General features: G+C 37.9%; 2 protein-coding genes across 3 annotated transcripts; one reads left to right on the top strand and one right to left on the bottom strand.

Moving 5' to 3' along the window:
• The first annotated feature begins 244 nt into the window (after positions 1-244).
• Positions 245-2,582, top strand: glrx (glutaredoxin (thioltransferase)). The gene is made up of 3 exons (XM_079395081.1): positions 245-540; positions 718-833; positions 2,446-2,582. Exons 1-2 carry the CDS (start codon positions 337-339, stop codon positions 829-831), a joined length of 318 nt encoding a protein of 105 aa, XP_079251207.1. The 5' UTR covers positions 245-336; the 3' UTR covers positions 832-833; positions 2,446-2,582.
• LOC306856074 (rho-related BTB domain-containing protein 3-like) lies at positions 1,780-22,574 on the bottom strand. 2 transcript variants are annotated; one of them, XM_079395079.1, is made up of 12 exons: positions 22,101-22,574; positions 20,790-21,030; positions 20,379-20,571; positions 17,597-17,754; positions 16,542-16,650; positions 14,398-14,784; positions 9,847-9,956; positions 9,573-9,675; positions 9,200-9,373; positions 5,590-5,756; positions 3,116-3,212; positions 1,780-2,579 (listed from the first exon to the last, which is right to left on the bottom strand). In XM_079395079.1, coding segments are annotated over exons 1-12 (1,860 nt in total). In that variant the 5' UTR covers positions 22,103-22,574; the 3' UTR covers positions 1,780-2,460. The 2 variants fall into 2 exon arrangements, with proteins under 2 accessions (XP_079251205.1, XP_079251206.1); XM_079395080.1 differs by lacking the exon at positions 9,200-9,373 and having other exon boundaries at positions 22,101-22,233.
• Between the last annotated feature and the right edge of the window lie 5,384 nt (positions 22,575-27,958).

Genomic DNA, 27,958 nt, shown 5'->3' with positions numbered 1-27,958 from the left:
TCTATGGATGTTTTGTCCTCCAGGTCTTCGAGTCGGTCACATGACTGAAAACTAAGAGTTGGTTTGTACCTTCGTCAGTCTGTGAAGGAGACAACCATAAACAAAGGTGAAAGAGAACGATTCATTCCCTTACAAGATTTGTTCGAAAACCCAAATTCGTTCATAAACACAATAGTGCCTCCAACCCCTTTTGAATTTGACCGAGGCCGAGGTGTGGTTAAATTTAATCCCGCCCTTACTCCGAAGGGTGTGAACCGACAGGAAACGAGCACTCACAAAACCTTGCAAATAACTGCTCAGAGGTCGTGAAAAGCGGTGCTTGTTACGTTAAGAGCAATGGCAGAATTTGTTAAAGCGCAAATTAAGGGTGATAAAGTAGTTGTGTTTCTGAAGCCGACCTGTCCTTACTGCATACTCGCTAAGGATGTATTGTCAAAGTATAAATTCAAAAGTGGACACTTGGAGTTGATTGACATCAGTGCACGCAGTGACTTGGGCAGCATACAAGACTATCTGCAGCAGATCACAGGCGCGCGCACCGTGAGTACTTATATAATAGTGTTTTATATAATATATGGTAACATTGTTTTTACTCGCTTATTCAACAAGTGCTGAGTCACCAATAGCTTGACCAGCAGCATTGGCCCTGCCCACATATGCTTTATTCGTTTGCCATGTAATTTATTCCATTCATTTACATCCATGTATTCTTTGCAGGTTCCTCGGGTCTTCATAGGGGAACAGTGTATTGGAGGAGGAAGTGATGTCGACGGTCTGGACCGTTCTGGAAAACTTGAGGGCATGTTGCAGGCAATCGGATCTCTGCAGTGAAGGTATACTTCACAGTCCCTCTTTATAAAATATTAAACACAATATATACAACAATTACATCAGTGGTTCAAAACTGGTTTAGCCTCAGGGAGGGCCCAGATTTTATATAAGACATCAAGTGGCCACCATCCCAAAATTGTGTATTGTACATGTTCAAGAAATGTTATAAGAAACTGCTTTTTCTCTCAGCAGTCAGCAATTCACTCCACAAAACACATTTTGGTCAGCACAAACCATATTTGACCGACAATTTAATGCAATGTTATTTTATTATGACTGAAATTGTGTGTAATATGTTTTTATTTTAAATTTCAATTTTATTACATTTTTGTCTATGTAGAATTTAAGTGTTTTAGCTATTTTAGTTTATTGAGGTAAACCAAATTAAAATAAAAACAATGTTTTTATATTTATTTTGTGTTTTTGTAAACATTTATTTTGAATTTTTAACAAAATTTTAGTTGACTATTATAACCCTGTCTGGCTCATGTTGTCTGTTACCCTAGATAGTTTTCATCTGCAGTATCATTGCTTTTCCCTTCATCAATGACTGTGTTAGAACAGACTTGTGATTCATTTTTGGGTCACGACCCACCCCTTGAGAACCGCCGGTTTAGTTTTAGAACATGCATCATGATGCAATGTGCTCGACCTCCCATTTTCAATATAATATCATGAATTGTAACATCTACTTTACTCAGTTGATTAGACTGTCAAAGGTGCAGCATTTTTACACAAAATTAGATAAAAATGCTAAATACAACCATTTTTGGTTACAGTCAAGATGATGCCACTAAAAAAAATAATTGATGAAATACTAGCTTACTAATCAAATACTGTGCAGGTCATATGGTTAAACAGTAGGCATGTAATAATGAATATTTCAAACAATAGTATGCTACATTGTATGGTTTAGATTTAAGCCATAGACTCTCAGAACAAACACGCATCCTTCTAAAATGTCTTTATTCAGCATGAGATGAGGGTCAACATAACTGGACTAGACTAAAGACAGCCAGAATCGGCTCTATGTCGACCATACCAACTGCATTAAGAAGCGATCCACATGCTGGATGCGTACTTAGTTTGTACATTATTAGTTTAAATAAAAATCTCAGATGTACATGTTACAAAAATAGTTGCATCAAATTCAAATTAATCTCATGGGGGAAAAAAAATAAATATTTGAAATTTATTCAAGTCATATTGCTGGAGTAACCACTGAATTCAGAAACAAATAAATCTCATCATGACATGACATGGCTGACCATGAGAGTGACATATCAATCTCTGGAAAGAGTATAAGATTGACCCTACCCTGTTTAATACTTTGGGATTAATCCATCGCAGAGGAAGTTTATTGCACCAATCAGGCATAATCGTTTGTAAAGCATTATTCACATAGAAGAACATCGGCGCATAGGATCCACCAGTGAGAAGTCCAGTGAGAGTTCACAGCTGTCTATCACAGGGTCAGAGGTCAAAGTTTGTGTGAATACAGTACATCAGAATCCACTGTCAACCCAGGAGTCAAACAAAGGTCTCTTTGATCCTGTATTTAAATGAATCTCCAATTTGCATCCTCTGTTTTTCGCCCTCTCTTCCTGTCCGCAGGGCGTCAAGAAGGGGTCACATGATGCTGCAGCGAGACTTGCGGATCTGCCGTCTGCGTTGCTGGTACTCGCTGAGCTCCTGTAGGTAACCTCTGGAGGGCCAGCGCAGTCGCTCCACCTGCTCACGCTCCTCGTCTGTCAAAAAAAGCATCACAGGAAAATATTGCTAAAACATTACCTCCTGCTGAACACCAATATATTTAAACAAAGCATAATATCCGTCCACCTTGTTCTTCAATTAAAATAATGCAATTGTCTCTATTTGTTTCCCATTGAATGTATTTAAAAAAAGAAATTAGAAGTCTTTAAAAAAATCAGAAAATAAAATATTTTCCTGTCAAAGTTTGCTCGTTCCATTCATTGACTCACAAATACACCATTCATGAGGCGACACTTTTATTTATTCACCAAGTGGTTGTGGAAGGGCAGGACATACTAATTAGGTGTGATGATGATTCGTTTGTTTCAGTAGTGACCTTACAGTTGCCCTCAGTGTTTCATAATGAAGCTTTGACAGAAGCGGGTAATGATTTGCATGGGCTTGTGTGCAGCACCAACTGGTAGAAGTGCTCTCAGGGTGTTGGGATCTGGCTTTTGTCACGGTTAGAGATGATTGTGTGTGTTCTAATGTGCTTGAACATCCTTTCCAGGTGGTCAAGCGGACGGCTCACCTGATAGCTCCAGGAAGTCAGGCTTGTGGCTGAAGATCAGGTAGTTATTGGCAATGAAATGGAGGAGCCAGACATAGAGCTGGTCAGCGTTGTGACACTGATGATAGAGATAGAGAGTGAACATGAGATTAGATGGAATGTTAGAGACTAATAAACATGTTGGACATATCACAGATGTTATTTCTGGATAGTACTGTACTATTTTTGTACGTATTTTTGGTATGCATGTAAAAATCCTATGACGTAATACAGTTGGTCAAATGTGTATTAAACAATGTTGTTGTTAGCTAAAACAATCAAAAATAATTTTCGTTAATTGAAAAACATAAAAATAGATGAAAAAAAGCTTTAATGAAAATTAGAAATTACTTTGGCAACTACCTGAAATAATTTTCAGCTGAAGTATAACTAAAACATAAATAAGAATAAATTAAAGCAAAATATAAATAATAGGCAAAAAAGTGCATCAAAAGTACATAAAAATGACAAAACTACTTTACAAAATTAATACAAATTAAAACAAAAATAACAGAAAAATAAAACTATTAATAAATACAATGATAATATATAAATAATGCTACAATAACAAGGGGGATGGGTCACGGTTTTCAGCAGCACAACTGATTTTAACATTGATAATAAAAAATGTTTCTTAAGCAGCAAATCAGCATAATAGTATTATTTCTAAAGGATCATGTGACACTGAAGACAGGAGTAATGATGCTGAAAATTCAGCTTTGCCATCAAAAGAATTTTGATTTGCATTTTAATGAGTCAAATAAGTATTTGATCCCCTATCAATCAGCAAGATTTCTGGCTCCGAGGTGTCTTTTATACAGGTTAGGAGCACTCTCTTAAAGGGAGAGTACTCCTAATCTCTGTTTGTTACCTGTATAAAAGACAACCTGTCCACAGAAGCAATCAATCAATCAGATTCCAAACTCTCCTCCATGGCCAAGACCAAAGAGCTGCCCAAGGATGTCAGGGACAAGATTGTAGACCTACACAGAGCTGGAATGGGCTACAAGACCATCACCAAGCAGCTTGGTGAGAAGGTGACAACAGTTAGTGCGATTATTTGCAAATAAGAAACACAAAATAAGTGTCAAACTCCCTCGGACTGGGGCTCCATGCATGATCTCACCTCGTGGAGTTTCAATGATCACGAGAACAGTGAGGAATCAGCCCAGAACTACACGGGAGGATCTTGTCAATGATCTCAATGCAGCTGGGACCATAGTCACCAAGAAAACTATTGGTAACACTACGCCGTGAAGGACTGAAATCCTGCAGCTCCCGCAAGGTCCCCCTGCTCAAGAAAGCACATGTACAGGCCCGTCTGAAGTTTGCCAATGATTCAGAGGAGAACTGGGTGAAAGTGTTGTGGTCAGATGAGACCAAAATCCAGCTCTTTGCCATCAACTCAACTCGCCATGTTAGGAGGAGGAATGACCCCAAGAATACCATCCCCACCGTCAAACATGGAGGAGGAAACATTATGCTTTGGGGGTGTTTTTCTGCTAAGGGGACAGGACAACTACACCACATCAAAGGGACGATGGACGGGGCCATGTACTGTCAGGGCCAGGGCATTGAAAATGGGTCATAGATGGGTATTCCAGCATGACAATGACCCAAAACACACAGCCAAGGCAACAAAGGAGTGGCTCAAGAAGAGGTACATTAAGGTCCTCGAGTGGGCTAGCCAGTCTCCAGACCTGAATCCCATAGAAAATATGTCAAGGCAGCTGAAGGTTCGAGTTGCCAAACGTCAGACTCGAAACCTTAATGACTAGGAGAGGATCTGCAAAGAGGAGTGGGACAAAATCCCTCCTGAGATGTGTGGAAACCTGGTGGCCAACTACAAGAAACGTCTGACATCTGTGATTGCCAACAAGGATTTTGCCACCAAGTACTATAAGTCATGTTTTGCGAAGGGGTCAAATACTTATTTGACTCATGTCGGCACCGATAACCTTGTGGTTAGTGCGTCGACATATAGCGCAACAGTGCTGACGGCGACCTGAATTTGATTCCCGCCTCGAGGTCCTTTGCCGATCCTGCTCCCCTCACTCTTCACCCAAATGCTTTCCTGTCAGCTCTCCACTATTCTTTCACATTAAAGGCATAAAATGCCCATAAATATAACTTAATATATATATTATTTGACTCATTAAAATGCAAATCAATTTATAATTTTTTGAAAAAAAAATTCTGGATTTTTTGGTTGTTATTCTGTCTCTCACTGTTCAAATAAACCTACCATTAAAATTATAGACTAATAATTTCTTTGTCAGTGGGCAAACATACAAAATCAGCAGGGGATCAAATTATTTTTTTCCCCACTGTACAGTACAGTATAGTGAAAATATAGTGATATTATGGGTCCAAAGCACTCAAAGCAAAGAAGTGACACATTTATCAAACAAAAGGCCATCAAACACTCCTGTTGATATAGAAATGTACAGACTCACCTTTGCTCTCTTCAGTAAGCGAATCACACTGATGCCCGTAGACGCTAGCTCTCGACTGGGCATACTCTGAAGATACGCACAGACACACACCTCACACAGGTGCTGTAGTCGTTTCACCTGGTACATCTCTGCACAGACAAGCACGGCCATGGCCTGCAGCACACTGGCTGAACACACAGGCACACAGCACTGTCAGTCACCTCCTGTTTCCCCCTCCATCAACCTCAGTTAATATTCACCATCTGTCAATCAAGCTCAGTCTCTATTTGCATCTATTTTCTCAACATTGTTGTTTAACGTCCTTGATATGAGCAGGGAAGCATCCAACACATTGATTGACAGAATGAGTGAAACAATCTGACATACTAAACCTTCCTTCATTGTTTAATGATAAATACAACCTAAATCACTACATCATTGTGATTGAAACATTTGGATTATGTTGCACAATACAGTGAATATAAAAAGGCCATTGTTAGGCACAACATACAGAAGAACCCCTTTATTCTCACTTCATATTGTAAATATTAATATTATTAACTAATCAGATAAAAAAATTAAGAACTTACACTATCATTTAAAAGTTTGGAGTCAATAAGATCCCATTTTTAAATTGTATTTATTTATTGGAAAAATTATACTGATCAAAAGTAAATAAAAAATGTACAATGTTACAAAATATTTATATTTCAAATAAATGCTGTTCTTTAAAACTACTTTCTATTGTGGCTAGGTTAAGTCCTCTGAATCATATAGTGCAGGGGTCAGCACACTCGGTCCTGGAGGGCCGGGGTGTCCTGCAGAGATTAGCTCCAACTTGCCTCAACACACCTGCCTTGAAGTTTCAAGTATACCAAGAAAGACCTTGATTAGCTGGCTCAGGTGTGTTTGATTAGGGTTGGAGTTAAACTCTGCAGGACACCGGCCCTCCAGGAAGTTTGATGACCCCTGATATAGGCTGCATCCGAAAACTTAGGCAGCTGACTTGCTGTCTCGCTGCCTCATGAGGCAATGACTTTGCAGGCAGCGTTTTTGCACGAAGGCACCTCACGAAACTGATTTCGGACAGGCATCTGAGGCAGTGTAACGGTTTAATGATCTACAACAAAATAGAACGAGTTTTGGTGACAACTAAACGAATATTTAATTACTATAATACTAATTAAAAGTGCAAAAAGTTCATCAGAAATATACATTTAGACACAAACTAACCACCAAACGCAACTTTCAGATGCCATCTTTATTTTTATTTTCTCAATGGTCACGGAATGGAACGCTCAGGATTGTGGATATCAAAGGCAGAGAAGGCTACATCTATGCTGCCTTCAAAAATCGATCAGATGAAGGTATCTCATGAGACAGGAAGATGCCTTTCAACCTTGGAATGTGTCCTCCGAAGGCAGCATTTTTCAGTTTTCGGATGCAGCCATAGTGTAATTTAGCACGCCTGAAACACTTTATTGACCAATCAGCATCCAGGACCAGAACTATCTATTTTATAAGAGCATTTAAAGGGATAGTTCACCCAAAAATGAAAATTCTGTCATCATTTACTCACCTTCAAGTAATTCCAAACCTGTCTGAATGTCTTTTGGCACTTTTCCACTGCATGGTATGACTCGGCTTGCACGGTTCAGAACGGCTTGGTTTGTGTTTCCACTGCAGTTTAGTACCGCTTTAGATTGGGCGGGATTATTCACTTTTCAAGTACTTTTCAATTCCGCGTCGCTCCATTACACTCTCACTGGATTCGCTCCTCGGCTATCAACGAGAGGAATGTCTGTACTTCCTCAACAGACAATGAAATAGCCATTTTTTGGTTGTTAAAAGAAAGGTGCGCTCATTCAAAAGAGTTGCGTTCGATCCTTCGTTGGCTGTGCTGATTTAAATCTAGCGGGTCTGTTCTGTGTCTCGTGCCGTAAATTCAATGGCGCAGGCAGTGACGATGTTCTCCAGCCAATCAGTGATCAGCAGACTTTACACGTCATGGTTTGGTAACGGTACGCTCGCTTGGAACCTCGGCTGAGGTGGTACTAAAAAAAGTGAAAACCCCCCAAAAGTGAGCCGTACTGAACCGTACTGTGCCGTAACATGTGGGGAAAAGCGACATTTGTTCTGCTGAACACAAAGATATTCTGAAGAATGTGGGAAACAGAGCAGTTCTGGGGCACCATTGACTTCCATAGTATTTTTTTGTCCTACTATGGAAGTCAATGGTGCCCCAAAACAGCCTGGTTAACTTACATACTTTCTTCAAAATATCTTCCTTTGTGTTCGGCTGAACGAAGAAATTCATACAGGCTTGGAACTACTCGAGGGTGAGTAAATGACAGAATTTTCATTTTTGGGTGAACTATCCCTTTAAAGCAATAGTTAGATTCATTTTGTTCTAAAGAAAAAAAATCCAATTGTTTGTTTTTGTCCATACAGGGTCTGATGTTTTGGACAGTTCTTATTTTGTTCAACAGAAGGTGTGTAATGACATGAAGGTGAGGATGATGACAATTTACATTGTAATCCCTTTAAGGCAGGGTTGTCCTGCTTCAGGTTTTTCTCCAAGCAGCACACTGTAAAAAATGATCGTGATTTTAACGGTAAAAAACTGTGAAAATGCTACGGTAAAAACCTGTTACATTGTTAATGGAACGTTCCTGTAAAATTTACAGGGAAAACCCGTAAACTGACGTTCCCAGAATTCCCTGCGTTCCATTTCAAATTCTGTTTGAATTTGACATTTTTTCTTTGAAATAACTATGTTTCTTCTTATTTTTTTCGTATCAGTTATGTTTATTAGGGTTGTATGTTACATCTAATGTTGTTAAATTAATATTTATAGCATATTTCAGTTTAATGAGTCTCACCATGATGGTGTTTAGTGCTTGTGTGAATCACACTGTGCACCTTCTGTATATTCTATTGTTTAAAAGTTGTTTGTGATGGGCTTTGGCTCATCATGTGACTTTCTCATCATCACCTGCATTTGGTGGATATCAGTGTATTTCAAAGAAACAAAACAGATTTCAGTACTTTAATAGGTTGGTATATTAAGATTATATCAGTTAAAGAAATTACGGTATTTAACTGTAAATTAAAGTTAAAACCATAAAACCTAAAATGTTGCTACCGTATTTTTTACAGTAGAATTCTGGCAACCACAGCTGCCATTTTTTTACCGTAAATTTTACAGAATTTTTTTTACAGTGCAGGGTTGCCAGGTTTTCACAACAAACCTGCTCAACTGCTACTCAAAACTAGCTCAGTCGCATTTTGACGGGAGCAAATACACATTTTTTGGCAGGGTTCCCCTGGTAAAATTCACATTTTAGAGGCTAAATATCATGTTATTGTGGTTACTTAAACCCACGGACATGAAAAACAACCCGCAGCAACAGTGTTAAAGTAGCCCAATTCCGCAGGAAAACCGCAGACTTGGCAACACTGCCAACCAGCTCCAATACACTTGCCTGGAAGTTTCTAGTAAGCTGGAAGACCTTGATTAGTTGGTCCAGGTGTGTTTAATTGGGGTTAAAACTAGACTGTGGTGAATAGTGTCTGTCCAGGAAAGGTTTGGACACTACTGCTTCAAAATCCTTGAAAACCACACTCTCACCTGGACAGCAGGTGTCAGTGTAGAGGTACTCCAGGAAAGCTAGAAAGGTATCAGACGAGACTCCATGTATTGGCACCACACGACTTCGTGCTTCTGCATATTTCCCACTGAACATGGCAGCCATAACATCACAGCGGGCCACAAGCACGGCTCTGTGCGCTGGCAGCACGCTTCCTGCAAGCAGACGCACAGCTGACCTCTTAAAACACACTTAAGTTACACCCATGGAGTCAAGCATTACAGAGAAGCTCTGACTCAAACACAAGCCCCTCCCTTGTACTTTCCACCTTTGAGCACTCTGAATCAATGCACCATTGTGTGCGCCTGTGTGTGTACATGTCCATGCACATGCAGGGTTAGCATTGACTCTTGCCTTGCACCATGAAGATGACATCAGAGTATAGAGGGGAATTGAAGAGACTTCCCAGTGTCAAAGGACCTTGTTGAGAGCGGGGTGTGGGTGTGTCCCTGTGGGCCTGCAAGCAGAACGAATCAACACTGCAGTGCACAATCTGAGGTGATGAATACTGTTAGTACTTGTGAACATTTAGAATTGAGAAATCAGGTCAACCAAGCAAATCATTAGAAAACACTTTTGCACAGTCCAGTTCTATAATCAGAGCGCCTCCTGTCTGTCAGATGGATACCTTTTCTCTCCCAACAAATGAGCGTATCCTGTCCATCAGCTGGGCTACAGCCAAAGGGTTCTTCAGTTTTTCAGCAATAGCTTCCTCCAGGTATTCCCATTCCCAGGCCCCTGCGAAAAAATACACATCACCAGCACTAACTGACCCATGAACGCATCTTGCTCACACATGCATTAACTGGCTGTCCGGCTGACCGCGGAGTAAATCTCGACCTTTTACACTAGTTGCTCAGATCTGCTGAAGCTTAACCAACAGTTCAACCTCTCAGGTACACTCTTAAAAATAAAGATTTCAAAAGGGAATTTTCAAATCGATGCCATAGAAGAACCATTCTGGGCCTTTCAGTGTACAGTTCTTAAAGGGATAGTTTACCCAAAAAAGAAAATTTGGTCCCACTTTATATTAGGTGGCCTTAACTACTATGTACTTACATCAAAAAATAAGTACAATGTACTTATTGTGGTCATATTGTATTGCAAAACACATTTGCTGCTATTGTGGTGGGATACGGGTAAGGTTAGGGACAGGTTTGGTGGTATGGGTAGGTTTAAGGGTGGGTTACGGTGTAAGGGATTGGACAACAGTGTAAATATAAATGTAATTACAGAAATTAATTACAGATGTAATTACATATAGGTATTTTAAAAAATATAAGTACAATGTAAAAACACGCATGTACACAATAAGTGCATTGTACCAAATGATTAATTGAAATGTAAGTACATAGTAGTTAAGGCCACCTAATATAAAGTGGGACCGAAAATTTTATTAGTCATTAATTACTTACCCTCGTGTCATTCCAAAGCCGTAAGACATTTGTTCATCTTCGGAACACAAATTAAGATATTTTTGATGAAATCCGAGAGTGTTCTGACCCTGCATAGACAGCAACGCAACTGACACGTTCCAAGCCCAGAAAGGTAGTAAGGACATTGGTAAAATAGTCCATGAGACATCAGTAATTCAGCCGCAATGAATACTTTTTGTGCGCAAAGAAAACAAAAATAACTAAATTATTGAACAATTTCGTCTCTTCCGTGTCAGTCTTCTCTGCGTGTTCACGAGAGTACCACGACGCAAGGAGCTGGCGTTCTGACGTAGAACCCGGATATGCTGCGCCTTGTTTGCAAGCAAGGGAATGCACAATGCGCGTCGAGACTGACACCGAAGAGAAGAAATAGTTGAATAAAGTCATTATTTTAGTTTTCTTTGAGCACAAAAAGTGTCTTCGTAGCTTCATAAAATTAAGGTTGAACCGCTGATGTCACATGGACTATTTCTATGATCTCCTTACTACCTTTCTGGGCCTTGAGTGTGTCAGTTGCGTTGCTGCCTATGGAGGATCAGAAAGTTCTCAGATTTCATCCAAAATATCTTAATTTGGGTTCCGAAAATGAACGACATGAGGGTGAGTAATTAATGACAGAATTTTCAGTTTTGGGTGAACTATTCCTTTAAAAGAGCCATGTGAAGAACATCTTGAAAATCTAAAGAAACTTTTGTGAAAGATTCCATGAATGTTAAAGGTTCTTCATGGAACCATCAATGCCAATGAAGAACCCAGTGCACAGGGCTAGTGGATTCAGTTACAACATCAAAAACAAGGTTATGTGAGCCTTTTCTCAGTTTTCTCTTCTCTGTTAACTATACCAAGGTGGTGAAACAGCTGTTTTCCACAATAATCAAGTATTCTTGGTGACAGCTAAGAAAATAAAACCAATATTTAACTGGTGTTATTTCACTGTAAAGATATAGTTTCCACTGTTCTGTCACATAAAAATGCTCATCCGTCAGGGTTGAGCTGATTTAATATAAACTCGGCCTCATTCGTAAATCTGTCTAGACACCACCCGAGTGGGATTTGATCCGAAAGAATATCGCGCACAATGAGTTTCCATGCATCATTTCCGTTAATGTAACGACCGCCCTTGGTTCACGGGAGGAAAATGGCCTCTGGAAAAATCACACTATATATCAGCAGCAGGGTGAGATGATCTCATCAATATGGGGCTCACCTTCTCACCTTCTGAGCATGGCCTCACTCTGATAAATGAGTCTATAATATCAATTCCTGTTTCCTGGACTGTTAAAGCCTCATCTGAACACCTGATTGAGATGCATGTCCATCCTTTCAGCCTCCATTTTGCATCAGTGGTTCCAAAGAATGGGGAACGGAAGGTAATATTCCCAGTTTATGAGGAATGTTGTGGCAGGCTAATACAAGCATAAAATCACAATTGTGTACTTGGGTGAATGTCACAAAGCATGTCCAGGACACGCATAAAGGAAATGCTTTGACTTTATTGTCATGACATTTAAATGTGACTTTCCCTTTCCATTTTAAATGGGCCACCATGTTAAGATACAAGACCAGCTGAATACTACTTGCTTTATCATAGTAACCCCTTATTATAAGGGGGTTACCACAATAAACCACAGAATTACCACAGAATAAATTAGACATGGCTGATTTGAATAGCGCATTTCAACAACAGCTGAACAGCATCAGTGACTGAAAAAGTTGCACGATGCTGCTTTCAAACCACTAAGTGTCAGTGTTATTGTATGCAATAATTGCATTGTATGTGTGTATAGTAAGAGGAGATGTTTGCCATATAGCTGGAAATATAAACAAAAAATTACTGAGTGCAATATTTACAATAAGGCGTCTGTAGGTTTTTTGTTTATTTTTGAGATTTTTTTGGTTTATTTACATTCGGTACTGTAAATTACTGTAAAACAATTCATTGTAAATCAGCATAAAATAAAGTTAGTTACAAATACTATGATAAAATATCAATATTATATGATAACTTTTTATTTATTGTCTTATGGTATACCATAAAAAAAAGAAAAAAAAAACTTAATTGCCATAAAAACACAATGCAAGCAAGCAGATAGATAGATAGATAGACAACCTTTTATTTAAGCAAAAGATTATTATTCTTTTGATTTTAAGGAGAAAATGTGTGTTTATTAATTGTTGTTTGTATTGTATAACAGCAATAAGAATTTGGGAGGAAAAGGTGCTTAACTGTCATTAAATATTGACACAATGCTAAAAATCGTAATGATCCAAAAACAGTCAACATTTTATTTAAGCAAAACTTTTTTTGATTTTTTTGATCTTTTGATTTTTTGGGGGTAAACTATTATTTTATTTACTTTTTTATTTTAGTAAAAAATTATTCTTTAATTCTTTCTTTTGATTTTGTGGTAAAATATAACATGACATGTTACTGAGAGGTTTTGTGAAATTCAGCACTTACCATAACCGTAAATTCAAAATATTTTATAGAGGCACAAATATTGTATATCATATCTTCTGGCTTTTCTCTCTTATGTTGCCTCATAAGCCTATACAGTCTCACACTCGCACACACACACACTTAAACAGAACAACAAGCACATGCACACACACACACACACACACACACACACACACACGCGTGCAAACACACAGAGATCTCTCTGTCCTCCCATGCATGGTAATCAGCTCCACAGCTCCAGGGTCCCATAGAGTGGTCTGCCATCATACATGCACATGTAGAGAACCATAACTCAGCCAGGCCTTAGACACGAACAAACAGCCTCCAAACTAAAGCCATTTTAATTATGAAACCGTCCTATAAAAATCCTTCTTTTCAAACACAAAGAAAACACAATTGCAGAGCTGAAGAGATAAGGCAGTGAATAGGATAGAGAAATTTCAACTGTAACTCAATTGAGACGCCTAAACCAGCAGAACTGAGGAAGCATTTTCAAACTGTTTCCTTTAATAATGCTAATCTCGCTTCATATTTACGGTTGTGACAGGATTCTTCATGGAAAAAGAAACGCTGCCGGGACACCAGCAATAAAAGAAGCTCTACCTAGAGGAAATTTGCTCTTTCATAGCACAGGAGAATTGGATTTTCAGTCAAATAAATAAGATAAAATAAAACAAATAAAATGTATTTGGAATATTTTTATATGATTACTAGCATTTTAGAATATTTTTATATTAAATAAATATTTAAAATTTGTTTAAAATATTAAAACTTTTTATATGATTAATAGCATGTTTTTTTTATAGCTCAAGAGAATTAGGTTCTCAGTAAATAAAATAAAATACAAATAAATATTTAACGTTTATTTAAAATATTAATGTTTTATATGATTGGGTAGCATCTTTTTCATAGCTCAGGAGAATTAGGTTATCAGTAAAGAAAATAAATACTTAAAATGTATTTAAAATATTAAAATGTATTATGTAATTATTCACAGCTCGAGAATCAGATTCTCAGAAATTAAATAAAAAATAAAATACATAAGTAAACATTTAAAATTTATTTAAAAAAAAAATGTTTTATGATTATTAGTGGGGGTTTTTTCAAGAAAATTTTTTTGCGTTAGTAAAGGTCCCCATTTGCTCTTTGTTTAATCTAAATTTGTCTAAAAGAAACGGCTGAGTTATTCTTATGGGAAAAAAAAGCCATAAACTTCAATATATTGCAGTTGTCTTGAACAACATCAGCCGTAATATTGCAAGCAGCGCACGTTCTCTCTCACCTCTGTAAAGAAACATTAACGTCTCCCACAGGCATAAACAGAGCAGCGGATCCTTCACAACCAGCCGTGAAAGGTGTCCGGGAGGGTGTCCGTCTGCTCTGGGTAGATCATCTATGCCTCCATCCCAGGTGGACAAAAGCGAGTGGGGGCCGTCTCTGTCCCTGCAGGTGCAGCGCGAAACAGGCCTTTCCCAGGCCTGTCGTCCCACCAGCAACAGCCTGAAGTATGGGCTGACGGCACACAGAATGGACCCATGCGCCCAGCCCAGCTCCTTCCCAGAGTCCCCGGCATAGAACGCCACGTCTGCGAACTGAACGCCGCGTTCGAGGAGCCACTGCAAGTCCTGAGAGAAGGAGGACTCCTCCACTCTCACCGGGGGAAGGCGCGCTGAAAGACATGGATGGGATGTTATAGGACAGCTTTATTGCTCAGATGTTGATCTTTATAGCTCAGGAGACTAAATGTGGGTCTGAGTTACGTTTCAATCAAGTATCAACTTCAAAGCTGAGATGTCAGATGTTCTAAAATACCTTTGAATAGTCAAAAAATGAGACAATTGTTGACATGAAGTAAAGTGAAATGTCAGTTAAAATTGAAATTTTTGACTTGATTACAGACTTTGTAAAAACCAGTAATAATTTAAAATAGTATTGCAAATTAAAATAACTTTTTCTATTTTAATATATTTTAAAATGTAATTTATTTCTGTGATGGCAAAACTGAATTTTCAGAAGCATTACTCCAGTCTTGAGTGCCACATAATCCTTCAGAAATCATTCTAATATGCTGATTTGAAACATTTATATGGACATTATAAACATTTCTTATTGTTATCAATGTTGAAAACAGCTGTGCTTCTTAATACATAATTGTGGAAATGGTTATACATTGTTTTCAGGATTCTTTCATTAATGAAAGTCCAAAAGTACAGTAACATTTATTTATTTAATGTTTTTATTGACACTTTTGATCAGTTTAATGTATGTGTTGGTGAATACAATTATTAATTTCTTGTAAATAACAAAACAAAAACAAAAAAACTGTTTGGATGCCATATGTGCATTTTTTCTTTCAAATGCAATTTATGCATTTCTAGTTAGAAATTAAAGTGATACTTCCTTACATTCAAATTAGAATTGAAATAATCCCAAATCATAGTATGCTGAAACAAGTATGCTAAATCTCTATTTCCAGTGTATTTTCAAAGTATGCGTCCTTGCATGTGTTCAATATGGTATTGCTGTCTAGGAGAAACAACTGTGATATTAAAAAGATCTAATCTGTGATTATTGTTTCCTGTAGGGAATGTTAAAGAACTTCTGGAAGTACAAAAGGATGTGAAGGAGAGGAAGATAAAAGAAATGGGTAAAGAGAAAGGGAGAAACAAGGTGAGCTAAGCAGAGGAGGATGGTGGGTAAGGAAGTTTTTTAGTGTGAAGGGAACAAGGTGGAGAAAGAGAATGATGAGACAAGCAAAGCAGAGGAGACGGGATGAGTAAGGGATACGGTAATAAGATGGGAGCAATGAGAAAATGACATGAAAGCAAATCCCAAACAATGAAGATTATGGGAAGGCCACATTAATGGCATGCGTTAAAAAGAAATAGAACAAGCACAACAAACAATGTTGTTTATTCATCATGTCTATATTATAGGCACATTTCTCATATTTTACTGCTGTATTTTATGCACTCCATAACCATTCATTTGAGGCCACACCAACGGTTTCCCAGCATTCAATACCCTTCATATTTTATGGGCTGTGCTCTATAAAAAGAACCTAAGTGGTGCTGGAGCCACACCAACAAACTACAGAAAGCTTTGGCTTCTCGTTCTAAGTGTCAGTAGTCGAAGCAGTGCTCATCTTGAGCAGAATCCTTCTAGCCTTTAGCAGACAATCCTTTTATCTAAATGGCAGACGAGTTCATTGCCTTTTTGTGCATATTTTGCAGCCCGACTGCTTTGCAGAGATTAAGATAAAATGCCCGGCAAATTGCAAGTACTTATTAGTGAGATTAGCCAAAATTAGACAGGTTTGAAGGGAAGCGGAAAAGTCGAAAGATGTATGAGGATCTTTTTGGGAGGTCTACTTCACTAGACACATCATTGACATAATAATGAGGGAAAATCTCATCAGCCACTAACCTGGCTGGTCCAAATGAGGGGGACGGGGCTCGTTAAACCTGTGACCCCGCCGTTTGTCTGGCCTTTCTTTGGCTTTCTGCTTCAAACACTGAATCATGAAGTATTCCAGCTGTGGGAAGATTCAAAGGCAAGCATGAAAATAACATCCAAGTACACCACAAATCACACCAAACATGGTGGAATATTTGCTGCTAGTTAGAAATAATGTCAAAATTGTGTCTTTAGGGCACAAAAAACAACAACAACAAAAATAAAGTCGAGATCACAAGAAAACAAACTTTTTGTTGTGTGAAGGCCATGAAAAATGTTTTATCAAAATCACAAGAAAATAACTTATGCCAAGATCATAAGAAAATTAAGCTGAGATCATGAGAAAACAAAAAAGGAAATAATATTAAAGCACAGCTTTTATAAAAAAAAGACTAATAAAATATTGTATAAAATAAGTGTTGATTTTAATTCAGCAATTTTGTGCACATCTTAATTAGTTGCATTAGTCCACCTAAACCATACTGGTTATCGGCTGATATATATGGATATTGGCCAATTACAGATATATATTGACCAATATTGGATATTTTGTCCCCATATTTTATTCGTCTTCCACTAATTTAACCCTTTAAGGGATCCTTTCAGAATGCCTTGCCCCATACGCTTCCAATGTATGAGCATTTCTGTAAACATGTTTTATGGTTGTGTTTAAGCTTAAGGATGAAAAAATTACTGTCTCCATTTTGCATGTGATAGAAACTGTCAAGAGAGCTTAAACGCTATTAAAATTTTAATTTTAATTAGCCATTTAGCAGACACTTTTATCCAAAATGACTTACAGTACACTTATTACACTCTCCCTGGAGTGACCGTTGCTCAAGTTCTCAGTGGTGATGGATGGGTTTTATATTTCACCCGAGGCATGGAGTTTATAAATTACCCCTTACCAGGATTGAACCTCTAACCTTATGGTTACCAGCCCGGAACCGCTAAACCACAAGTACAGTTCTTCTGCATACTAATGAGAATTCTTAACAATGATTAAGAGAAAAAGAGACACTTACCACACTGCCAAAGTAACGACCCACAAAAAAGTTGTTTAGAGAGGGTAGCTCCAGGTAAGTGGCCCCCAGGTCCCTGGACAGCTGGAGCCCCTCACTGTGGGGCACACAGCTGCTCCAGTCGGACGCACACAAAGGACATGTGCACGGCGGGCCTTCATCTGTGGAGGATGACAGAGGGAAACAATAAAAATGTGATGCACTCTTAAAAAGGCATTTTTCACAGTGATGCCATTGAAGATCCATTGATCCATCCAGTGAACAGTTCTTAAAATAACCATATTTTTCTTAGTGTAAACAACATTTTATTCATCTCAAGAACTTTTTGTCCACTTTAAGGAACCTTTTGTGCAGTGGAAAGGTTCCATGGAACCACACATGCCAATTTTTAAGTGTATATGCATATGCAAACGTATTACTGATGCAGACACAAATGACATTTGTAGAGCAAGGGGCCAAATAAAGCATGACTCATACTGACAGAGAGTACATAACATTAAGAGAGATGTCAACAGGCAGACATATGGAGCAACAAAATCTGAGCCTTTATTACATAACAACGCATGCCAGCTCAAGTTTATACCAGCGTAAATTTAAACATCAGTACATGTGTGTGCGGAAGGGCGGAGAGAGAGTGGCAGTGACAGAATGAGAGAGCAGGGATAGCTGGATAAAAACAATGTGTGTATGTGTGTGTGTGTGTGTGTGTGTGTGTGTGTGTGTGTGTGTGTGTGTGTGTGTGTTAGGAGGTGCTGGCCCAGCCAGTAGGGCGAATGCCTCAGGGAACAGGAGAGCAAGTAAAATGATAGCAAGAAAAGACAGCTAAATGGAGAGAGAGATAGATGGAGTGAGAATGGAAGAGTGGAGAAAGAGACGTGAAGAGGGTACGGGCAGGAAGAGGTATGAATCACTGTACCCAATAAAAGAAAAGGTCCAGAGAAATGGAAAAAGAGTATGTGTGAGCATGTTTTGACCATGTTTACACTCTCATTTTGCCTCTGGTCTCTCCACGGCAAAGCAACAGGAAATACAGCACAATTCTCATGACACAAACTCATTAGCATGAACAGCATTATTGCTCATACTTAGGACTATTAGAAATAAACAAACCCTTTAGTGTATATCCTAAAGGGGCCGTTCAGACAAAAATTAAAATTCTGTCATTATTTACTTGTTATTCCAAATATGTGTCTTTTTTCTTCTTCTGTAGAACTCAAAATAAGATATCCATTGGAGCCCACTGACTTTCATTGTATTTTTCAATGACATCTCCTTTTGTCTTCCACAAGGTATTTTTATATGTTTTGTTCTGATTTCAGAGTCTGAAAGTTTGATTATGTTAAACCAGATGTTAACATACGAGTCATAGCACTGTGCAATGTACTTTTGAATCCATCTGAGAAAAGATTCCAACGTTTACGTGCATAATGTTGCTAGAGTTATTACAGGATTATTTTACCTCTTTCAATCAAAATTTAATTCAGATCTAGCTCAATCAGGTCGAATGAGGTGTTTATATAATGGCTTTTCAGTCCAACTGAGACATTAGTCCGATTATAAACTAATTACTTGATGTACTGTAAAGGTAACTACAGACAATAATGCAGGTTTGGAACGACATGAAGATGAGTAAATGATGACAGAATATTACATTTGAGTAGACTAATCCATTAAACTCTGAATGACTAATTCTACACTGTTTGTACCATATTACATTTCCAAGTGACTGAATTACAATTACAATTTACAATATACAGCAGGGATTCCCAGTATTTTGTCAACTGACTCACTTTGGCATAAAATGTTTACTTGAGATACCACCTAAGAATATAGCAACATTTTTCAGTCATTTAAAAACATTCACATGTTCGCCATTCTCTAATAACCACATGCAAATGAACAAGATATTTCAAATAAAAACAAATAAAATATATGTATTTTAGTAGGATTTTTTAAATACATTATTTAAATTTGTGATTTTTATGATTGAATTAATTTGTAGTTTTTCTTCAAATCTGCAAACCCCAGTTTGAGAAATGCTGCTTAAGAACCTTCCGCAAGTCTTAAACAAACCCATCGTGTTCGTTTCTCCTCCATTATCCTTCAGGGATAAATGTTGTAGCTGGATGGAATCACATCTTAATGAATTATACATCTCAAAGGTCACACTGTGAGCACAGAGCTGCTGCTTTTATAGCGAATGGAGCCAAATCTGTAGTCTAAGTGCTTTGAGTCTATAAATGTTTACCTATGAGCATATTCAACAAACGCTCATGGCGCAACCGCGTTCAGCACATCAAAAGACCTCCAAATCTCGGCTCGATCAGACTTCTTTTTCCTTGAAGTCAGAAGCTTCTCATATGCTGTGTTGCTTTTCAAGATAAATTAAGATTAACCAGTTCAACACCACATTTATGTTTCATTTATTTTAGTTACGTGAATGTTGCTCTTTGTCATTTCAGGAAAGTTTAAAAGACAATTTTACCGTCTAATGCCTTGATTGACATGAAGTAATTAAGATTAAATAATGCATAATCCTAATTATCATTAGTACTTGACATTATTTGCTCTGCTTACAGTACTTAAGCACACATTCCATAAGCAAAACCATCAGGCAATTTTTAACCAGAGTTTAGTTAAATTGTTTCCATTAAGGTCATTATCTCGCAAGTCTGCACTACAAGGCTGACAGTCATTTATTTTTCTTTAAAACTTCGTAATGGAGAAAAATACCTCAAATGAACTCTAAACAAATGCAAAACAGAAACAGCCAATCGCATCTCACCATTTAGCCTCGCCCCCACGGCTACCAGAATCACAGGAACACCCCAGTGTCGAAGAAGAGGGCAAAGTCTTGGGGCGTAGACGTTTCGGACCTGCTGAAATGCCAGTTTGTCGTTGACAGAGTACTTAATGACCACGATGTCGGCCTGCTCCAGAACGCTCCGCACACTCGCCCAGTCACTGTCCAAAATGTCCTGCGATTAAAACGAAGGTTTTAACCTGTGATGTTTAAGAGGGCATATCTCAGTAGCTCAGCATCTGTTCCACCAATCAGCTTATGGATATCACTTCCATAGCTAAATTCTTCTTAGTCCTCCAATCAGCCGGAAACAACTCCCTTCCCAGAGTCTGCAGAATCCCTAATCCTACTTTAGAATCCCATCATCCCTCTCTCATTCACTCAGTTACTCACCCAACTGGGACAATCCCGCACCATCACTCTGACATCCCCGAACACTCTAGACTGGTACTCCATAAATGCAGGATTCAAGGGATGCCTCGATGGCGTCACCGAGTTTGGATCCAATTCCCGAGCTCCGTGGCCCAGGTAACTCCACAACAAGCCACCTTGGATCTGTCCCGCGCCAGTTGTCTCATCCCCAGGCCCCACGCCCCCAGGACACTCGCTACCCAGGGCCACTATGTGGACAGACCTGTGAGACATAGAGAAGCCTTTAGTGGTTTGCAATTACAATCCAACCGGTTGTCTTTTTATAAGCAATCACAGCTCACAGCATTTACACACAATCCTCAACTCTCTCTGCACTGTAAAAATGTAAAAAAATAAAATAAAAAAAATGCAACAGTTCAATACCTGTAAATTGCTTAACTGTAAGTTACTATTCCATTTACAGTGAAGTACTGTAACTGGTTCAACACTGCGTAATGTGTAATTTTACAGTAAAATACTGTCAAATTTGTGTTTTTTTGCAAGTAAAAACAATGAATTATCTTCGCAGCTCAGTTTTTTGTTAGTTCAAGTAGATTTGTATATTAACATTAAATCACTTACACACAGTTATCAGTGAAAAATATACAGGCAGTATTTTACTGTGATTTTCTAGCAACCACAGCTGACAAATCTATATATATAAAACAGTAAAAACCTGTTAACTCACCTCACTGTTAAGTCACCTCACTGGTATACCATTTACTGTATGTATATATATATATATATATATATATATATATATATATACTGTTAAATAATAATTTAATTTAGTATTATGGTAAAATATTATTTATTTATTTGATGAGCAGAAGCCAATTTTCATATGCAGGGCTCAGGACAAAACATAAAGACATTTGCAGTTAAGAGCCCTAAATGCATTATAGTATATATCTGTATATATTTTGATAGTCCATAATTGTTGTAGTTATGTGCTAATAATTATTATTTCACATTTTTATGCAATGCAGGTTATAATGCAATATTTGTGTCTATACATAGGCTATTATATGCATATTATAATATTCGTCTATTTCATATATATGTATATATATAGCCTATACACACACACACACACATACCATTACTGTTGTTATTATTATTATTGCACACGCAGCTATGCATGTGTGCAAATATCAGTGTGTCAATGCCCTGTAACAGTTTGATATTTATTGCATTGCATTGATATTTATGTCATGGTACTGTAGCATTACTGTCAATTTTGCGCTATTGGGGCTTTGATCATGGCAAAGCAAGAATCATATGCAGACTTACATGATCACAACAACCGTCCGCTGGATCAAGGCTCGGGGAGCACGTACTTCAGCGGCAGGCTTTCACATCAGTCTCCGGTTGTTTTCCGCAATGAAGGTCGGACACGGTACAATCCCTCAGCAGAACGAAAAAGCGAACGGTTCATTCATTAAACGCGCGCTGGCAAAGTGAAAGAGTGTCAGGTGCGCAATGATCCGACCGTAAACACACATCCAGGCAGAAACGATCCAGTAGATCCTGCGCTAGAGGAAACAAGTTCATACTCCACCGAAAACAGGGATCCGGCGCTTCCAGGGACGCATGGTACGATCTGAGCCCTGAAACCAGACGTCACTTGAGCATAACGTCAAAGCTCATGGGTCAATGAGATAAGAATATAGAGGAAAACAAAAAAGAGCAGCGCGAGTCGGTGCCTCCTGACTCAGCAAACGATCGGAGGGACGTGGACACTTGCTGTCCACACCGCACACAGGCTGGTCGTGTTAGTGCTGTGCCTCTGCTGCTGTCTTGTCTGTTCAAACCAAAGGCACTTTCAGTCATTAATACGTGATTCGAGAGAGTCTTTGAATGTTATTCCCAACAAATAAAAATTCAGTCTCACTGCAAGCTCAATCAACAGCAAAACCAACTACACAGACAGATTTTCTCAAGAATACGGTGCTCGCTGATGCAAAACACATCGGCTTTGGGCCCCTGGGAGCCTCCTTCGGTACCCTAGCCAAAGTCAAAAGAGCCCACTGCCATGCCAGCGCTAAGACATGGCAGGGGCCCCTGGGGGCACCCAGAGGCCCTTGGGTGTGAGATAACAATATTTATGCTTTGCTTTCACAAGCACCACTAATTAGACACACTGCATGCTGACACTACTGCATGATGAGCGTGGGACGCGTGCACTGACCCATACAACTAGTACCTCTATATTACGGGCTTTCAAGGCACTGATCCTCTAATAAAAGGTTGCAGTGGTAATAATAGACAGTTCTTGCATGATATAAACAAATAAACATTGATTAGACTCTTTATTTGTGCATTACTTAAGCTGGAGGTTGCTGTTGTCTTTCAGACTGTCTGCCAAGCTAATACAGTGTTATTTACTATAAAAATATGTGTAGATTTATTAATGTTTTTGAAAAACCTCTCATCAAGGCTGCATTTATTTAATCAAAAATGCAGTAAAAAAAATAAAGTAACGTTGGGAAATATTATTATAATTTCAAATAACTGTTTTCTGTTGTAATATATTTTAAAATGTAATTTATTCTAGTGATGAAAAGCTGAATTTTCAGCAGCCATCTCTTCATTACCACACATGATCCTTCAGAAATCATTCTAATATGCTGATGGAGACATTTTTTATAATCAATGTTGAAAACAGTTTTTGAAAATGTAATAATTTTGTGAAAACCGTTATACATTTTTTTTCCCAGGACTCTTTGATGAATAGAAAGTTAGTATTTATTTCAAAAAGTATATTTATTTTTTGTCCTGTGAATGTCTTTACTGCCACTTTCGATCAATTTAATAAGTACATCCTTGCTGAATAAAAGTATTTTTCTTTAAAAATAAACTTACTGACCAAAATTATATTTTGTGTATACATACACAATTATTATTATTATTATTATAATTAATGATAATTAAACGGAAATTATATATAGATGTAGAAACGAGTGGGTATCTCTGAATAGTGGAAAAACAATGCATTTGGTTTGTTTGCAGCAATGATTTTCTTTTTAATCTTTTAAAACATCTTTCGTTTACTGAGGCCGCTATAGTGAGCCATTGGTGTAGTACAAAGGTGTAGTAAATTTAGAGTCGATCTGCTTGAGGCAATGTATTGACGCTGAAAATGCTGTTTAAAAATAGCATTTGACCCAATAACCTAATCTGCAAGAAATAAAAGCTTTTTTGTTGTTTGTTCTCTTCCTCTGAGGTATTTAGTTATTATTCTTTGCACTCAAACCAATTCTATCGTAACATGCCATTCATAAACAAACTATTACTTCAGTAACTCTGACACTTCTATTTTTAGCCAAGTGTTGTGTATATTTTAATTTGCCTTGTTTGCCACAATATGACATCAAAAAGCCTCGGATCCTCCTCTGAGATCACTGAAATAGCATCATCTCTCCTGAGCTGTAGCGAATCAAAGCTCGCTTTCCACCTTATTTCCGTCAGTAATGCGGCCCTGATCTACTGAAAGGATTATTTTAATGCTACCATTACAAGCTTTTTATCCATATAACAGGTCTAATATAATCCCACACCCTTCGTCTAATGCAAAGACAAGCTTTCATCATTATACTCAGGAAAATTACCGAATTCTAGGATATGAGTATAGAAGTGTTGTTATTTTGTATTACTGGCCTAGTGGGATATACTTCAAATATAGTAGGCCTATTCCCAGCTTCCAGAATTTACTCATTATGCTGCCCTGCATAATATTTGCTGAATGGAATCCAATACTTGTTTCTTACTAATTTTGGGGTGTTGATTCCAAAAACAGTGTCTGTTTTGCTCTTTCACGTCATACTTTCTCACAAAATATGATGTGCATTTGTTAGCGATTTCATTTTTGACAACCATTTGTAAGGAGAAATCTTGTTGTCCCCTACCAGAAAAACTGCAATAAAGACATGATTCCGGTCTTCTTCTGAGCCATTACAATTTCTCAGGTGATTTTTATATGTATGTGAGATTCTGAAGACATTATTTTATATTTTAAGGTTAGAATTATATGGAAGCTTGTTTCTGCACAGGATTAAAAAATAATAAAAAAAGTAAAATGTGATTTTTTTTTATTCTTTAGTTTTTCTGAAAAATTCAGTCTTCAGAATTGTGGGATATAAATTAACAATTGCAAGAATCAAGTCAAAATTGTGAGATAAAAAGTCTCAGTTTCCTTCTTTATTTTGAATTCCGTGGCAAAAAACAGAACTGCAAGATGTAAACTCAGAATTCAGAGAAAAAAAGTTAGAATGCTTTACAAACAGCAAAAGAAAATGACTGATTTTTGGGGGAGAAAAACTTGTGAAATTATTAAATGGAGCAATTGAACATATTTCTCCACTCCTTTTCAGGTTGTAAGTTAAATGATAAATTTTGATAACACCCTTTGACTTTTGTTATTTTGATTAAGCAACTGTAAATTTAATTTGACCTAATATTATTTTAATTCTGGTGGCATTCTTATGCTTCTGTATAACTTTCCCACAAACATCTGTTCTAGTTGAGTGGGTACGAAATTCCGCGAAAAGGACTGATTGCAGCTATCCACTGTAATTACAACAGTAGTATATTTACCACACTTAATTCAACTCACTTAACTGAAAAGGGCTCCAAAGTCGCAAAGATACACAAAACTACACACAGTTGCTTTAAAGTGCATTCTAGCTGATTATAATTTCAATAACAAGAGGTCAAAATGACACTGTACACAATTATTTGTTTTTACTGATATTTTTTTACATAATCAAATGAGGTAATATTAGGCTTTTTTTACAAATCAGAAGAATTCTTTTTCAAGATTTAGGGCTGTGTTATTGGTAGGATTTCTCCTGCCAGTCCTTTTTGTTCTACAGGCTAAAATAATCTATTTCTGTTTGTCAACTGAAATAAATAATAAAGCAGGCACTTTTTACAAGCACTGCTGAGAGGTGTATTTGCTATTTTAGGTGCTGCTTGGTTGGCGTACCATTCAGAACATTTGTTTTTAAAGGGCAGGATGGGTTACTGTAGGTCATCTGCCATGCAGAATCTTATTTCTACTCCAATGCACAGTCACGTGCCCCTCATGTACACAACCACTCTACTGGGAAGTCTAACTTCTGATCTTACACAAGCTAGACACATTATTCCTCGTTGTGAATGAGAATAACAGTCCAATCAGAGCCATTAAGTGACAACAGGCCATGTTTAAGGAGGATATTACATTACAGTAACTGTACCGTTGAGCTTTGGGACTTTGTTCTAGTTGAGTCCGTACTGAATCCCGATTTGACAATTGTTGTTGGGGAAGGCATAAATGGATATCTATCTAGTTTGCACATTGAGTCAAGATGCTTATCAAAGTATTTTCTTGTCTTTTCTTTGCTCCAAGTGTAAGAGAGAAACCAGGGTTAAACAAGCATGCACTGTTTTGACATGCTGCTCTCAGCTAAATAGATTCATAATCAATAATTCTGGATCATTTAATAAATTTCACATACTCAGCACACTGCAGTCAGACATTATCACAACAACTGATTAGGACCTTATTACATGACAAATTAATAAATACCAATCAAAAGTTTGGGGTCAGTCATTTAAAAAAAAAGAAATTAATACTTTGATTCAGCAAGAACGCATTCAATTGATCAAATGTGGCAGTAAAGACAATTATAATGTAACTTTTTTAAAATATATGTGACTTTTGAACTTTCCATTCAACAAATAATCTTGTTCTCATATAAGTACACAATTCTGATCGATTTCTCAGCACACAGGAGCCAAACAAATCAAATGATTTGCAATCTGAAAATGAAATATGATGTATGCCACAACTGTCTAATTCCTGGCACTTTTCCCATTTATATATATACAGTGGTGTGAAAAAGTGTTGCCCCCCCCTTTTTTTTTTTTGCATGTTTGTCACACGTTAATGTTTCAGACAAATTCATCAAACAAATTTAAATATTAATCAAAGATAACACAAGTAAACACAACATGCAGTTTTTAAATGAAGGGTTTTTTTATGAAGGGAAAACAAAATCCAAACCCACATGGCCCTGTGTGTAAAAGTGTTTACCCCCCCCCCCCCATGTTAAAATATAACTGTGGTTTATCACACCTGAGTTCAGTTTCTCTAGCCACACCCAGGCCTGATTACTGTCACACTTGTTCGCAATCAAGAAATCACTTAAATAGGACCTGCCTGACAAAGTGAATTAAACCAAAAGATCCTCAAAAGCTACACATCATGTTGAGATCCAAAGAAATTCAGGAACAAATGAGAAAGAAAGTAATTGAGATCTATCAGTCTGGAAAAGGTTATAAAGCCATTTATAAAGCTTTGGGACTCCAGCGAACCACAGTGAGAGCCATTATCTACAAATGGTGAAAACATGGAGCAGTGGCCGGCCGACCAAAATTACCCCAAGAGCGCAGCGACGACTCATCCAAGAGGTCACAAAAGACCCCACAACAACATCTAAAGAACTGCAGGCCTCACTTGCCTCAGTTAAGGTCAGTGTTCATGACTCCACCATAAGAAAGAGGCTGGGCAAAAATGGCCTGCATGGCAGAGTTCCAAGACGAAAACCGCTGCTGAGCAAAAAGAACATAAAGGCTCGTCTCAGTTTTGCCAGAAAACATCTTGATGATCCCCAAGACTTTTGGGAAAATACTCTGTGGACTGACGAGACAAAAGTTGAACTTTTTGGAAGGTGTGTGTCCCATTACATCTGGCGTAAAAGTAACACAGCATTTCAGAAAAAGAACATCATACCAACAGTAAAATATGGTGGTGGTAATGTGATGGTCTGGGGCTGTTTTGCTGCTTCAGGACCTAGAAGACTTGCTGTGATAAATGGAACCATGAATTCAGCTGTCTACCAAACAATCCTGAAGGACAATGTCCGGCCACCTGTTCGTGACCTTAAGCTGAAGCGAACTTGGGTTCTGCAGCAGGACAATGATCCAAAACACACCAGCAAATCCACCTCTGAATGGCTGAAGAAAAACAAATTGAAGACTTTGGAGTGGCCTAGTCAAAGTCCTGACCTGAATCCTATTGAGATGCTGTGGCATGACCTTATAAAGGCGGTTCATGCTTGAAAACCCTCCAATATGGCTGAATTACAACAATTCTGCCAAGATGA

This window comes from Barbus barbus (genome assembly GCF_936440315.1).
Source record: "Barbus barbus genome assembly, chromosome: 36".
NCBI classification, from domain to species: Eukaryota; Metazoa; Chordata; class Actinopteri; order Cypriniformes; family Cyprinidae; genus Barbus; species Barbus barbus.
The sequence above is the reverse complement of the archived record's forward strand: the minus strand, read 5'-3'. Positions and strand labels throughout refer to the sequence as shown.

Excerpts from the sequence above, each read along its gene's own strand:
- LOC306856074 (XM_079395079.1), bottom strand. Across the intron at positions 9,676-9,846 it reads CATTTGTTGGGAGAGAAAAG|GCCCACAGGGACACACCCAC; the intron begins GTATCCATCTGA and ends TTCTGCTTGCAG. Across the intron at positions 9,374-9,572 it reads TGTCATCTTCATGGTGCAAG|GAAGCGTGCTGCCAGCGCAC; the intron begins GCAAGAGTCAAT and ends GTCTGCTTGCAG.
- glrx (XM_079395081.1), top strand. The coding sequence starts at position 337 with ATGGCAGAATTTGTTAAAGCGCAAATTAAGGGTGATAAAGTAGTTGTG. Across the intron at positions 541-717 it reads AGATCACAGGCGCGCGCACC|GTTCCTCGGGTCTTCATAGG; the intron begins GTGAGTACTTAT and ends TATTCTTTGCAG.